The 15,373-nt window shown below is 41.3% G+C and overlaps 1 protein-coding gene across 2 annotated transcripts in view; it reads right to left on the bottom strand.

The window, feature by feature from the left end:
• Positions 1-2,694: 2,694 nt before the first annotated feature.
• MGAT5 (alpha-1,6-mannosylglycoprotein 6-beta-N-acetylglucosaminyltransferase) overlaps positions 2,695-15,373 on the bottom strand; it is a 133,928-nt gene continuing 121,249 nt past the window's right edge. For both annotated transcript variants that reach the window (XM_075757178.1, XM_075757179.1), the window contains 2 exons: positions 11,861-12,018; positions 2,695-10,138 (listed from right to left, as the gene is read on the bottom strand). In XM_075757178.1, the coding sequence (XP_075613293.1) occupies positions 9,940-10,138; positions 11,861-12,018 (357 nt within the window). In that variant the 3' untranslated portion in view covers positions 2,695-9,939. The remainder of the gene's footprint in view (positions 10,139-11,860; positions 12,019-15,373) is intronic.

The raw sequence follows: 15,373 nt of genomic DNA, 5'->3' as shown, positions 1-15,373 counted from the left end.
CAGCCCGCTCGCTGGGAGCACCCAAGAGCAGATCAGAGCCCCAGCGTGCAGGTCCAGCTAGAACTGACACAGGCACCCACGAAACCATGTGGATGGGGAAGGGCTGAAAGTACATTTTCTCCAAAGCCTGCACAGAAGGGCTATTCTCTTCTACGTTAGCGGGGCAAGTAAGTTGGTAACATCCCATTTTGCCAGCTAACATTGCTGCCACCACCCCTGGCATTCTGCTGGACTCACCTCCTCGTGACACAGCCCTTACGGGAGTGTCACCCTTCACCTCACCACAGAGCAAGGAGCAGAGTAAAGGTGACAGCACTTACAATATGGCCAAGTGACAAGAAATACCAACCTCTTTTTATGGGGGCTGGCCCAGCCCGGAGAATCCAAGCCTGCAGCGGGACCTTGGGCACATCACAGGGATTCCTCCCTCCTGCAGAGGCTGGGAGGAAGTTACAGCTGAGCGGGGTTCTGAGTGGTTTAGCAGCTTTCACTTCAAAGATCCACTGTACCAATTACAGTGCAAGCAACAGTTGTTACTTGCTCAAACACCAGAGGCTCATTACCGCAGTACATTTTTCTTTAAAGTGGTGTTACCATCTCAGCACTACGGTCCAGTACATTCCGCTTTGAAGCTTCCCTCCTCCTCCCCTGTGCTCAGAAAGGCACAGGAGGCAGCCGCCATCAGCCAGCGCTCCTCCGGGGTCCTGCAGCAAGCCTCCTAGGAGGAAAGGCCTCCAAGCCAAGGGTCCACAAGACAAAGCAGGACATACACTGAGAATTAACAGCTGGAATCTGTTTGGTGCAAAGCAATAGTAAATTTTTTTGGTAACAAAGATTTACTATCAGGATTTTAGTTAAATAAAACCTCCATAATAAGTAAAATAAGTCCCAAAAAGCATAAACATAAATACAGGATATCATAAGGTGGTAAACTAGGGTGCTCTGTCTTTTGCACACTCTTCAGCGTGCAAAAGGTGTTAGTGTGAGTTGAGGCTTTTGAGAGCTGCACAAAGTCCTGGAAAAATGTTTCCATCTGTGAACTCTCTACCAGACAGAGTTTGAACCCAGTCTAAGTGTGTGAGAGTTGAACTATTTAGTAGTTAAGCCTTCCCAATTATATTTCCAATACAGCTGCAGAGTGTGTGTATTTTTTTTAATTCCCAGGTCCCATTTTCATACTTTTTTTTTCCATTATGTGACTGCAACATGGCCCACATCTGACTCTAGCTGCTCACCATTTTACAGCTGTCTCCTTATAATGTCAAAGCTGAACAATAATTAGAGGAATGAAACAGGAAGGAAAATGTTTCCAAAAATAACCAGAACAAGGGCCTGAATGAGCAGTGTCTCCAGTAACTCATTTTGCTGTTAGGAGACATGTGGGAATTGTGGAATGTTTTATAGCAACACAGACCAAACAAAATTTTCACCCATTTTCATAGGAGGTGACGTATGCCAAGAAAATACCATAAAAGGGGGCAACTGGTGAAAGATATTTGCGTACTTCACCTCACTGCAAGAGTAGTCAAAGGCTCTTGGGGAAGCACAGCCAGCCACGTGCAGCAAAAATCCATCACGCGTAGCCACGATGCCCTCACCTCCCTCATCCTGGTTAGGGAATAGCTTGTACAACCGGATCTCCAGATCTGAGCCAACCCGCTCCCAATCTGCAGGCGTTTCACCTTCCCACTTCAGTTTGACATTTCAATTTTAGTTCTTACTATCCAGTTTACTAGTGAAGTGATTGCTCTATTACTCTTGGACACCTCCCCCAGAACCTCTCAAGGCTCCTAGCAGAAGCTGATACCAGAGGATCCTTCCCTCTGTCTGGGCTGGGCTAACAAAAAATGAGGGCAGGCAGGCAGAGCCTTTCAGCAGAATGGGTGCAACTGCAATAAACTGACCCTTTGGGTAAGAGGTGTCACTCTCTGGCCATCTATATTGTACGCCTTTTGTGGCACACCTGTTCACAACCTCCAAGGTGATTTGATGCAGCAACCCATCAAGCGCACTGAATGCACACTCCCAAAGACAGAAGGGCCCGTCTCTGGGATGATTTTGGCAGAGGGATGGTCCGGGGCCCCTCTCAGGTGGTGGCTCCTGCAGCACCAGCTGCTCTCGCCTGCTGAAACCTCAACCCTGGCACAGGAGTGATGCTGACTGACTGATGCGATGCAGGCACGTAGTCCAAAGTTTCATGCTTGATCTCTTGTTCTATGTGTGTGTTCCATACGCCATCCATGCTCTTTGCATTTAAATTTGGATCTTGAAGGACAACGCTCTTTAAAGCTGTTATTTACCACAGTGTAGCTTTTGCTTCTGAACTCCATCATCTGTTGCACCAGTAAGTCCTGTATATCCATGTGCTATCGTGCAATTCCGCAGTCTTCCTTGTATGCCACAAATTTCTAGGAAACCACGAATTCCTAACTACTGCTGTGGCACAACAGCCCTCCTAAAATCAACCTTGATTTTATCCATTATCCATTTTCCAACTTGCATTTAAAACAAAACAGCGAAAGGATAATTACTTGCCTGTTGTTCTTGTGGCCAAGGTGTGGATAGACAGGACTGTTCAGGCTCACCTCGGAAGGGGTGGGCCAGCAGCAGAATTGCAAGGATATGCCACACAAATGCAATTTTGGATAAGTAGCAGTTCACAGACTTGCCATTTAAGCACAAAGCAATCATAAATCCAAATCACACAAGAAAAAGGTTTATTGAAAAATAAAGTTCTCCCTAGTTTTTTTTCTACAACAGTGAAAACAAAGCATTTTTCTATGCCATTAAAGTACAGACAGTTACTTTAAAAAAAAAAAAATTAAAAAGATCCCATCCTATTGAACCCCAGTAACTTGACAGCATCTGAACCACTGTTCTGTCCTTTCAGAATCAAACTGCTTGAACGTAATATAGTGGAACACAACCATTTAAATAAAACAAAGGATCAACCTTTTAGGAGAGAATTCAAGCCAAACACACATAGTACCAACCTGACCCTGAAGTTCTCATGTACATATAAAAACTCTCATTGACTCCAAACTATTATCTGCAAAAAAGCAGCAATCTCTTTATTTTTACAGATTTCAGTAGGATATTTACAGTGCTACAGGAATTATTCAGATTTTGACCCCCATCACGCATGGAGAGAGACTCCTCCAGGGAACGATTCCGACCAGAAACTGAAGAGCTGCCCCAAATTGCCCTCTGGAAGATCTCCCTGCAACAAGCAGCCCAGCAAGCTCAGGGAGATTAACTTCTCCAAGGACAAATGACCTTTGTAAATATTCCGTTATAGTTTTAACTCTCAGAATCTTCAGGGTAACTTTTCTCATGACATATATTCTTTTTTCCTTTGGTAAAACCTGCCATTTCCTCCTCCTCTGCTGTATTCCTTTGCAAAAACCAAATAAAATCAGGACTTCTTAAAAATGGTTTTCACTGTCACTGTACTGCAACAGACATGTTAATGAATGTAACAAATTAGTTCTGGGTATAACCCTATTAAAATTAACTGCCTACCGACAGCAAGTTAACTTAATTTATGGTGTACCTATTTGATACTTCAAACTACTTTGCAGCTGCTGGAATCCGCGCCGGGACGCGTTGCATGCACTTTGCCAAGTGCCTGGATGGCTCCAGTGAATGCCACAGCATTACTTACATGCTCATGTTAAAGCCAAGGATTTTGCCGGCTCCTGCAGGACCGAGCCTTGACTGTGCAGCTGGTTGCGAGCGGAGCAGCACTGGCCTAGGGCTAGTATGTGCAAGTACGGCAGCGCAGTGCAACACAGACCTATTGTCCTGTACAGAGAAGCAGCCGCGTGTGATCGTTGCTGGGTCCACAATGCTTCAGCTCTTACACAAGGTGACAAATTCCGATCCTGCACGTAGCCCACCTTGGTCAAATGGCATCCCAGCAGAGAGGGGTGTTACTCACTTGATTGCAACTGAATTTTTTTAAAGCAGTTTCTGTGTGTGGAAGGTGAAGTTATTACTCATTTTATCAAAACTTTGAGGACTTGATTTTGTTTACCCATTTATTAAACAGGTGGCTTAGTGCTCCTGAGAGAGGTCTGCTAAATATTGGTTTAGCTGTATGAATATGTAAAGGATTACACCTATAAAAGCAAGATGCATTAGCAATGGTTGCACTTTGTTATTTTTCCCTGGAAGAACAAACATGAATGATGCCTCACATCCGAGGCATCCTGGGGTTCAGCCTCTGGTATTTTCAACACATTCCTACAGTAAACATCTTACACTTGATAGACAGAGTTTGCTGTTTACACATTCCATTTAAATATAATATTCAGAAATTACAAACTAAAAAACCCCAACCTATAGAGCTGCTTAAAAATATGAAGATGAGATTTAAGTCACTGCCCATAAACCAATACGTTTTGATGTTACATTTACAGCAATATTATTAAAGCATATCTCAATGAAAACATATCTGTCCCTGGCTTTTTCAGCCTGAATGGAAGCATAACATCTGTCAGTGCATTATTCTTCTCGACTTTACAGTGGTCCCTGAAATGATGGGACCACAGGAGAACTACAATGGAAAGAGATTGCAAGTCAAAAGTCAAAGGCATAGCAGCTGCAGGGCAAACATCACAAAGAAATAGCCATGCCAAAATGTTAGCACCCCTGGAAAAAAAACCTGAAATTGGAAACTGATAACTAATAGTCTCTTAAAAACCTCCAAACAAAAACCCAACAAACACCCACCCCTCCAACTCCAAACTGTAGACTGAACAGTTAATCAAGTTTTCCACTGATACTTTGATAACAAGTAACATCAGCTTAGTCAGAGATGATATAGGCTGTAACAGCAAGCAGAATTAGTTGCTGATATCTGTACAATATAACCTGCAAGCATTTGGTCTTTATCTTGTAAGATACAGTGCTTTATATTTATTAAAAAGGGAGAGCTGCTTTTTTAATTTGAAGAAAAATCACTGGAGGAGTTCTGCTATCACTGAAGCCAGTGGGAGTCATGAAGTTAATTAGACTTGGATGAGATTGTATCCAGCCTGATTCATCCCATTTAATTTATTTTACTAGCAAAATCTGGCCCTGAAACGCACTATGAGCAAAACACATACCTGAGAAAGCAATTTGGATTTTGTTTATGTTGAAAGTGCTGCGAACTTGTAAATCATCTTTGTAATTTAGACAGGCCACTCGTTTTTGAGAGGGGAGGGAATGTCTTTCATATCAAGGATAAACCAAGGACATCAATTAGACTATTAAAGGACAGTAGTACAACATGACTAAGTGAGAAGACACGGGCCAACAACGTGATTTGCGGCTGATGCCGACAGAAACTTTCAGCAGGTCCGAATGCTTGTCAACGAGCAAGTTGCAAAAGGTGGCACAAGGAGCCAGGAGCAGGGCTGAGCTGGGAAGACACGCTGTCCTGGCTCTGTCCACAACCCTGTTCTGCCATCTCCAGCTGAAACTTGATCAGCAGCTATTTTGTGAAATACTCTTCTTGCAGAAAAGTAGTAGCATTAGAAAGAAAACATCTGCAATAAGCTGAATATCCAGAGTTCTCTACCCACTGAGAGTTGTAAATTCAGGGATCATAAAAGGATTATCATCGTCATCATCATCATTCTGGTAGCACCAGGAATCACCCCGTGCATGTCCACATACAGACGACTTTATCCAGAAAACCAACACCTCGCAAACTTTAATGTGGGTCTTCCATGTTCCTGCTGTGGAATATCAAATATTATATTGCCTATGGCTGTTTCTAGAGGTTTTCTATTAGCATTGTCTCCTAACGGCTCTAGTTTGCTCTCTGGTCATTAAACAGACATCCCATCCCAGCAGGAGTGCTCATGTCAATGACAGATGTTTAGTAGAGGGTATTTTGCTTGCAGAAGCAATGTTTTGCAAGAATTATTAAAGTTATAGTTTTATCTTATTAATCTTTACCTTATAGTTTTAGAACAGATTTCCCCACTACTTAAAATCACTCAAAATTCAGACCGCTAAGTTGTGTAGTCATCAAGCACTACTTTTATCTGTAATTAGTGTTCCATTATACTTGTTCAGACAGTGTCCGTATTCCAAACACCCATCCAAACCCCAAAGAAAGTAAAAAAAGGCACATAAACATAAACTATTTGTAGGAGAAACATAATCTGATATAAACAAGCAATCACACAGCTGCAACTATAAATTACAAAAAGAAACATAGAAACTAAGCAAAAAATGCAAAAAGCAACTCTATTTATACATGTGCAAATCAACTTGCATATATGAAATAAATGAGGTTTTTATTGGCATTTTTAAACAGTGTGTATTCACCAACTTTACCTTTCAAAGGCAAGCCTTTTATGTTTATTTTAATAAATATGTAAATGCTTCTCTCAAGTTTTCTAATCTCGTAGGAACAAGATTTTTGAAAAAAAACTAGGTCACATACAAAAATACAAAATTTTAAAACAAAGAATGTCTTGATATGAGAGATATGTTTAAAACCTTTAAAATGTTTTTATATTCAACTTTTGACATTTTTTTCCCATCAATTGCTGATCAATATATTCAAATGCAAGTCATGCAAAAACCTGATTTCTGAGTAAAGGAAGATGCAAGCTTTACTGTCAGACTGAAAACAGTAGCACAGTCCCATCTCTAATACCCTTGTTTAAGTGCAAGAATCGGCTACACCCTTATTCTTTAATTAGGAAGGAAAAGTGTTACAGAGCTTGGACAGAAGGCTGCCCTCCATCCTGAAATGTAGATATATATTACACATTTTAGTAAATCATTCAAACTTTTAAATAGTCCTACATGGATTTGCCTGAGTGCTTATCTGTAGGAGGATTCACTTACTATTCACTTATTTACCAATGCACAAACGAACACTGCTGTGTGACGGGGGAGTGCTGTATCGAGTTTAGTAAGTAACGTTTACAAAGTTACTGCACTTACAGTTCTCGTATGATAGTCTCCCTTTTACAGAAATTTAGAATGAAGTTGTATTTCATAGTATTTCTTCTGAAGAGAGTTTAAAATTAATAATAGAGGCCTATCAAATGATAGGCCTTGATTATTTTTTCTTTAATGAGTCTACTTTATAGATTTCGGTGGAAAGAGGATCAGACCCAACTGATTCAGAAGCCCATTTAGATGTTCTGTCCCTGGCTGAAATGCAAGCAGCATTGGTGTTTGCTGTTTTATTTTTGCCAGTTTGCAAGAATTCCGTTCAGTAGACTAGAAAGAAACAGTACTACAGCATGAAAAAAACACAGAGCTTATAATAGAGTCTCCCTGCTGTGGTAAAGGCAAACTTAGCGTTGAGCAAAGCACTAGCCCAGAAAATCTTATAATAACAAATACCAAAACCCTCCCATCTTTAAAGGTTTAGAGGCAAAATAAAATGCAGTATGCCATGTGGACCATACAGTGGGGAGGAAACGAGCAAGTATGTATTTACAGCAAAGAATTACACTACAGCAAAAACTACGTGTTTTGCATTCTTTAAGTGCACACATAGAAATTTGTTTCCAACGTAATTCTGTGATAACTTCTTCCAAGCTAAATTCCTGCCTGAAGAACCTCAAGCTGAATGGGTAAAGACAAATTCTGCTGTTGCCTTTACTTTCAGCACCAGATAAAAGTATTTACTTTCTTTAATATGTAGGATTTTCCAGTTGCACGAATACGCATCGGGATGTAGGGAATATTTTACATAAATATGAAATTAAATGTTGCACCTGCTCAGACCCATTGCCGATCCTCCTCCCCCAGCTCTTCCAGGGTATTAAAACTATTGCAAACTCCATTGGTGCTGACTGAGGCAAATGCTGAGCTATGGTAACAGTAAGGATTCTCACACTAGATTCTGTTTGTTTTCTTTTCGTACAAAAGTTTGCCTCCCATTATCGAACCCAGCTGTTCTGTTTCTGGAAAATTGCTCTAAAATACAGCAGGTTTTATTGTCATCACAACCCAGGCCCTGGTGACCCTGCAGTTCCACAGCTCCCACAGATCCTTTTTGGACACTCAATAATCTCTCAGGATTGAGCTCCTGTGTAGTCCACAGCAATGTCATGGAGTGTTAGAGGGTAACGCTGTCAGGAGTGCAGAGGCAGGAAACAAAAAACTTGAAAAAAGCTAAATCATTGCTTTTAAATTGAAACTTTAAATATATGCTGTTCTGTTCTCTTGTCTTGAGAATTTACCCACGATTAAATAGCGTTTCTCTTGCTTGGTCTTTGGTAGGTCAAGAGATACATCAATATTCACACACAGATAAGGAATGCTGGTTACAAGGAAAATCTGAACCAACCAGATATATCCAAGAAAGGAAAATTTACAATATCTATGCTTTTCACTATTACCTGGTAATGTTTGTTAGTGTTTGTGAAAAAAACCTTCACGTGGATTTGAGGTTTTCGCCAGTACGATGAGAGCACGTCCAAACTGTAAACCTGCAGACTATGAATGCTTTCAAAATAGACTGCAGATTGTTTCTCACTAAGCATATAATTTCGTGACTTACAAATGGTGCTGCCAAGCATGCCACCTTCTGCTGAAAAGAACAAAAATTATGTTTATAAAAAGAAGGTGGTTTAGAAGATTCAACTTGCTGCTCTAAAAAAAAAAAAAAAAGAAGTTTGATTTGAATTCCAAACTCTTGAATTATTTTATTCTAAATTTGTCACTGGTGTGTCTGCTAAAAAAACCCAAAAATTAAAAAGAAAAAAACCCCAATACACCATCCCCCCCAAACCAGAAAAACAATCAAAGACCCACGAGATTGATCAGTGCTTTTCTTAGCAGTTGTGTCCTCTTACTTGTTCTTCAGAAAAAAATTCTCTTTAAAAACCTAGCTAGTTATGAAGACATTTTACATTTCTACCATACAATAATTATAGTTAGCTTAGTTTAACCTTTCTATGTCATTCAGCAACACTTTAACTACTGGAAGCTGTAGCAAACTGAGGCTCTACCGATAATATTGCTCCAATGATGCTGAATACTTTTTGCTTCACACGGTATTTCTAGTAGACAGACTACAACAGAAGCATGGGCAAATTTCAAGGATTACTCTCTAAATGGGACCAGTAAACTGTGACGAGTCCATCCCGAAAATGGCAGTATGTTTGTGTAGCTTTTCCACACTGAAGAATGCCACAACCCTAGTCAGTTGTTGAGGCACCAAGATGATGTATCACACGCTGGCAACTGCCTGTTTGCTCATTCATGATACTCTGTTTAGACTGCTCTGATGCAGCGGCTGTGATGCAGACAATACCTTGTTGTATACAAAGATTTAAAAAAAAAAAAAAAAGAAAAGAAAAGAGAACTGGGCCCAGATAACCCAATAACAGGGTACAGAGCTATCTTGTGATTCTGAGTTCTTGTGAAGTAAACCACTTTATAGCCATTCAAGCTAACGCAGTACCCAAACAGTGCACCTACAATAAAATGTTAGTCCTCCCTCCCCTGCACCCCTCTCCCTCAAGCACACTTTTTTCCATTTTCTACTGGAATGAAGTTGAGATCCTTTAGCTAACCACAATGGGGGATGTCCGATGTCCTAACTCATTAAAAAAATAGAAAACACTTCACCCAAACAACAACAACAACAACAAAAAAGTTGCATGGGTCTGGGAATTTTCTACAAACTATTCTGTGCAGTCATCTTCAAATCACTGTAGAACATGAAACTCATTTCTCTTTGCAAACAGATGGAGGAATCTGAAGAGTTATGCTGCAAATGTTCTTATAGGAAAAAAAAAAAGATCAGTTAGCTGTTTATTATGAATCCCTCCTCTCTTAGTAGATAATTCTGCCCAGCAATGATAGCTCTGCCTGCAGCGAAAAACCTGGACAAAAGTGCAGGAAGTAATAAGTAGCTCCTCTCAAAACTACTTACATTTTGTCCTCAACTCAAAAGAAGCTCTGCTGCTGCTATAGGCAGTCCTTACAAAGCGCAACCTGCCCCTTAATATAGTCTCTGCAGGGGCAGATTCTTCTGTGGGTTGGGTGGGATCCGGCACAGCTGAACAATAAGAGGTCACCTTGGAAAACACAGTGCTTCCTTCTTCCATCAAAAGAAGGGACCAGAATATCATTTGCAGACTCCATGGTGAGACATTCGATATTATGCCTAAAAAGCAAACCACATGATCTAAATCACAGTGGAGTTTACAGGAGTTCGGTACAGTTTTCATCCTTCCTCGCTAAAAATAAAATAAAATGCTGTATTACATCCTAAATGAAGTACATTTAGAATTGCAGATTTCCAGAACGCTACTCTCATTTTTTTTTTGCCTGCGCAGATTCTCTCTGCAGAGGGCAGTACAGCCTTTGTCAGCTTTACTCCCTTTCCTAAAGATTAATGAAAGAACTTAAAAAGGAAAAAAAAATGCTTTTGACTGTTCCCCAGAGCGTAAAATTTAAATACGCCATGGATTTTTAGTAAGACAAAACCAAAAAATCTGAAATCAGGAGATACTCTCATTGATTTCAGCAGGGATCTCCCTCCCCCAGACAAGCAAGCTGGTGCCAGGCAGCCCTGGGTAGCTGGAGGTGGCTCGGCCAAACTGGGCGGATGGGGTGGGTGATGCTGCTGTGTCACAGCAGGACCCACTGCTCCCAGGAACCAGCTAGCTCCAGCTAGCTGAAAAAAGAAAAATTCCAGTTGCCATTTTCTGACCACAAAGCTTAAGCACGAGGGTAGCAATTCCAGCAGAGGCTTGTTTTTTCACTTATTCTGGAAACACTGGTAGCTTTCAGCATTCAACAGATTTATTTTTTTTCCCCACAGAATTAGAATTTTGTCTAGACAGCTAGAAAAGAAGCTTGACAAAGTTTTTACATGAGCTGCTTCTGAACTTCACTGGAAATTACAACTGTTCAAACAAAATACAAAATTAAAAACCTTCTACAATTTAATTTAGCAAAAAGTGGAGATAGAAAACATAGAAAGCAGATTCCCTAGCAGCTCTTTGTTGGAGCCCAGCTTTGAGTGCTTTGTTTTCATTCTGAAAGGAACACAGACATATTTCCAAAGAGACAACACCTGAAACCAACATTAATTTCTTTAATGCATAGCTGGTAAGCTTTATAAATTGGTACTAATACCTCTAGCATACAAGGGTTTACAATTCTTTACTGAGGACAATACTGACAAAAGGTTTACAGAAACAGTAATTGCTAATGGCCAACAAATATAGATATTTCAATCTGGACGTTAACTGTGACCAAAGAGGGACCTCAATCAATGAAAGCAACACTTTATAAGTGCTGTATTTAAAATCATGTGAACAACTGATAGAAATCACACATGTGCAGAGTTCTACTTACTGCAACAAAATGCATTTCATTTCTGACCCAGCTGACTGAGCACCGTTAGGATTAGCGTTAAGTCATGCAAGCTCCCTAACTCTCAGGAGGATATGGCAAAGGCTATGGAATAGTGCACCTGCTCAGCCAGGGCTGCCAAGGGTCTGTCCAAACCCACTTACAGTCCTGGCATCTGCGATCCCTGCAGCACAAGCACCTTTGCTCACTGCGAGCAACCCAACATTAAAGGGCACAGACATAGGAGATGGAGGGGGGAAGAAGAGATGTAAATTTTCGGCCTTGGTGCTGTACTACTCATTGTAAAAAAACACGCTATGTGGAACGGTGCTCTCGGCACGGCAGTAACTTCTACCAGCTGCTGCTACAAAGGACTGACAGCTAACCTCACAGCTTGCTGCAGCCAGACAGTACCTCACTCGTCACCTTCCCTTCTCGCAGAATTCATACACTAAACTTCATGTGTGGCAAGACCCGGTGCAATAAAAAGAGACCAAATAATATGTTTGTGCTTTTAAGTACTTACCTAAGCAGAGCTTTGTCCTTGTTAAGATGCTGGAAGAAGGAAGGCTCACAGATGAGCTGGCTTTCCTGACAAACTTGTTTACAGGATTTTCCAGGTTCAGCAATTTTTACTTGAAGGGCACTTAATGGGGGCCACATCACCTGCCCGTGACAGAAATCCTGCAGTGACAGATCATATTTTATTATGATGCATCCAGAAGTCTTGACAGCAATTTTCCCCATTAGTAAAATAAGTGGTTATTATCACCCACTCATTTTGCAGCTCATTTCTGTTTTACTAAAATCAATAATTCAAGCACATTTAATTTTTTTTTTTTAAGCGTGAGGGAATTATCATCTTTGATTGCTACTTGAAATGTGGTAGTATCATTCCTCCCTGCCTTTACCTTTTTTAATTTATCATAAGCAACTCTAGCTAGTCTCTTTATTTCCATGCACTCAACCCGTTTTGGCTTTCTCAGTGACTCCTGCTTCACTGACTCGGTGCCAGCACAACTATTTTTGTAATAGCACAAATATCAGGAGGAAGTTTTGGTAGGAGAAGGATTCCAGAGGCCGGTTACCCTGTAGGCAAGAAATGTCTCAAGTGGCCCATGTGGAGAGCGACGCAGAAAGGGATGTGCTGTGCTATGGAGTGAGCTGAACTCATCAAAGACTGAAGATTTCTATAAAGCAACCAGGATTCGAAGAGTTTGTTTACTCTTCTTGGTTGAACTGCTAGTAAAAGTGCTCTCCCAACACTGAAAAAAATGGGCTATAAATAATGTATGCAGTCAAGTGTCACCCTAGCAGAAAGAGGAAAGGAAGAAACGATATCTAAACACACCTGGTAGCGAAAACTATTCAGAGACAAGTTCTTACGATCTTGACATTTAAAATGAGAAAAAAGCAAAGATAAAATTTTAATCACTGGTTTTATATAACATTCCATGATACTCAGCCATTATTTTAACATTTAGCAATTCTCACCAAAAGGTGATTAAAAAATTTGGGCCCAGTCCATTGTGGTTTGCTTTCTCCTGACAAAACTAATACTTGTATGAACAGGTCCCACGCTGTCACCCAGAGCTTAGAAAGGCTGAACTACTTGAAATTTTAATGAAGCTAAGACCTCAAATCATTTACCAGTTCTCAATATCAGATTAGTGTTTTTTTCTGTTTAGACTTCCTCTGCTGAAGGAGGAAGCTTTCATACTCCCAGGTCTAACCATAAATTTAATATTATACAATCATGAATCACAGAATATCCTGAGTTGGAAGGCACCCACAAAGATCATAGAGTCCAACTCCTGACTCCATGCAGGGCAACCTAAAAGGTAAACCATATACCTAAGAGCGTTGCCCAAATGCTTCTTGAACACTGACAGGCCATGACCACTTCCCTGGGGAGCTCGTTCCAGTGCTTCACCACCCTCTCAGTGAATAACTTTTTCCAAATATCCATTCTGAGCTTCCCATGATGCAGATCTAAGCCATTCCCTTGTGCCACATTCGAAAAAAAATGAGTAATTTTAGAGCATATTTATGGCAGAATAATTTTAACAGCATGTAAAAAACCAGGTTAACAATAGATGGTTGGAGGTACTTTTATAGAGGTTGTTTCAAAAACGTCATTTTGCTATTTGGAGTTAAGCACCCTGTTTATTCTGTCCTCTTATAAATATTTAAAATACTAGATGCGGGAGGAAATCTATATAGGTTCAAAATCCAATCCAATATGGATACTGTAATACATACTAATGTAATATATACAATGTAATACTGCAATATCAGATTGGATTCACAGCTACTGCAGGCAGAAGACAAAGTTTTTCAAAGACAAGGAATCACTTGTGAGGCTTCAGCATTTGCTAGGGGCTTCAGTTTTTAACATCTGGTAGTTTGAAATTCTTCCCCAAAACTGGGCACAGTTTCCCATTTCTGGTCCATAGCTCGGTGGGAAGCCTTCCTCAGCTCATGCCACCTTGAGGCCTGTCTCAGAGTACATCACCTTCACAGGTACCAGCACACAGGGCTGTGTTTCAGTTTGCTGTCTCTGGCTAGTTTTCCTATCAACCATTAAAAGCAACCTAAATTTGGTATCTTCACCCCAGCCTACCTTGCCCCACAACCCTACATGCATAAGGCTCAAGTAAAGAAAAAATACTACGTAAATCAGAAGATTAAGCCTCACCAGAGACGGCATTTATGTTTGTTTTACCTATAACCACAAATTTCAAGGCGAGACAGGCTTAGCTCTGCCGTCAAAGGAGATGTCCTCCTCCCTCTGGCTTTTCCTGCTCTTGGAGGAATGTCCTCACTCACTCCCTTTGCCAGGCTCTGGTGCTCAGCTGACCCTCTGCCGAGCCAAGTCTGTTTGTTCACCTACTAGAGCCCTGCCAAAACCATTTTCTGCCGGGTTACCAAGTACTCTGCTTGACCACATCTTTCAAAGTCAGCACGTCTGTTCCATCAGCCCAGCCCACCTCATCCAACAGCTCCCAAGTTTGCAACAGGGAATCCTGCAGCTGCTCTGGCTGCAGTTGCCTGGCTGTTCCTTTGAGGGCAGTGCCAATTTAAGCAGTCCCACCCTACGCTGCCGCTCTACAGAGCTGAAACAACTGTTTGTGAGCAAACAGGATCAAGGGATGGATTCAGCAGATGGCACAGATGCACGTAACAGCCACGCTGGGCTGCTGGCAGGGACAGTGCACTGGCAGGAAGGAGTAGCTTGGAGTGAAAGCTGTTTTAATCCAGCTGAAGGTGGCACTGCTAAACGTGAAACCACAGATCACAGTAGTTCTCTTCAGATCCCAAAGACCTGTTGGATCTGAAGATTCAGGGAATTTGCTAAACCTTTCTTGTTAACACTGTCCTCCCCCCCAGCTCTGGGGCCAAGGCACCAAAAGGGGAACTCCAGACAACTATAAATCCTATAGTTTCATTGCCCCACAGGGTGACTTGTGGGTCAGTGTAGCCGGCCCCATCCTTGTCACATTCAAACATTCTCTGAAGACCACACGCTCATGGTTAAGGCACCCCACAACCTCCGAACCAGATCAACTCCATGCATCTTTGTTCCTGTTCCAAGCTTGTGCCTGCCTCCCGCCATAAACTCTTCAAAATAAGGTCTCAATCTTTATTTTTGCTTCATCTGACATGTTAATCAGGCACAGTGCTAAACACATGCAGCTAATAACGATGCTTGAGCATCCTGTGGGCTGTGAAACAATAACGGCTTTTGACAATTAGTCAAAGCAATGAACAAAATTACAATGCTCTATTTATTTCCGAGAAGCACGCAGTACAGGCCAGGGCTTAGCTCTTGGGGGAGGTCCAGAGGGGAGAGATAGCTTTGCCCCACAGATGCTATCTCTAGATTGTCTCTTTTTCTCCCTTACACTGAGCTCCATTTCTTCCTGTATTGACAAAACTTCTCAATTACAGTTAACTCCAGTAGAAGGAGAAGCAGAGATACTTTTACAGACTATGTCATCAATACCGCAGTAGAGAGCATAAAGGGTTTATTGGCAGA

This window comes from Balearica regulorum, chromosome 6 (assembly GCF_011004875.1).
Source record: "Balearica regulorum gibbericeps isolate bBalReg1 chromosome 6, bBalReg1.pri, whole genome shotgun sequence".
Classification (NCBI taxonomy): domain Eukaryota; kingdom Metazoa; phylum Chordata; class Aves; order Gruiformes; family Gruidae; genus Balearica; species Balearica regulorum.
Note: the sequence above shows the minus strand (reverse complement) of the source record. Positions and strands in the feature narration are given on the sequence as shown.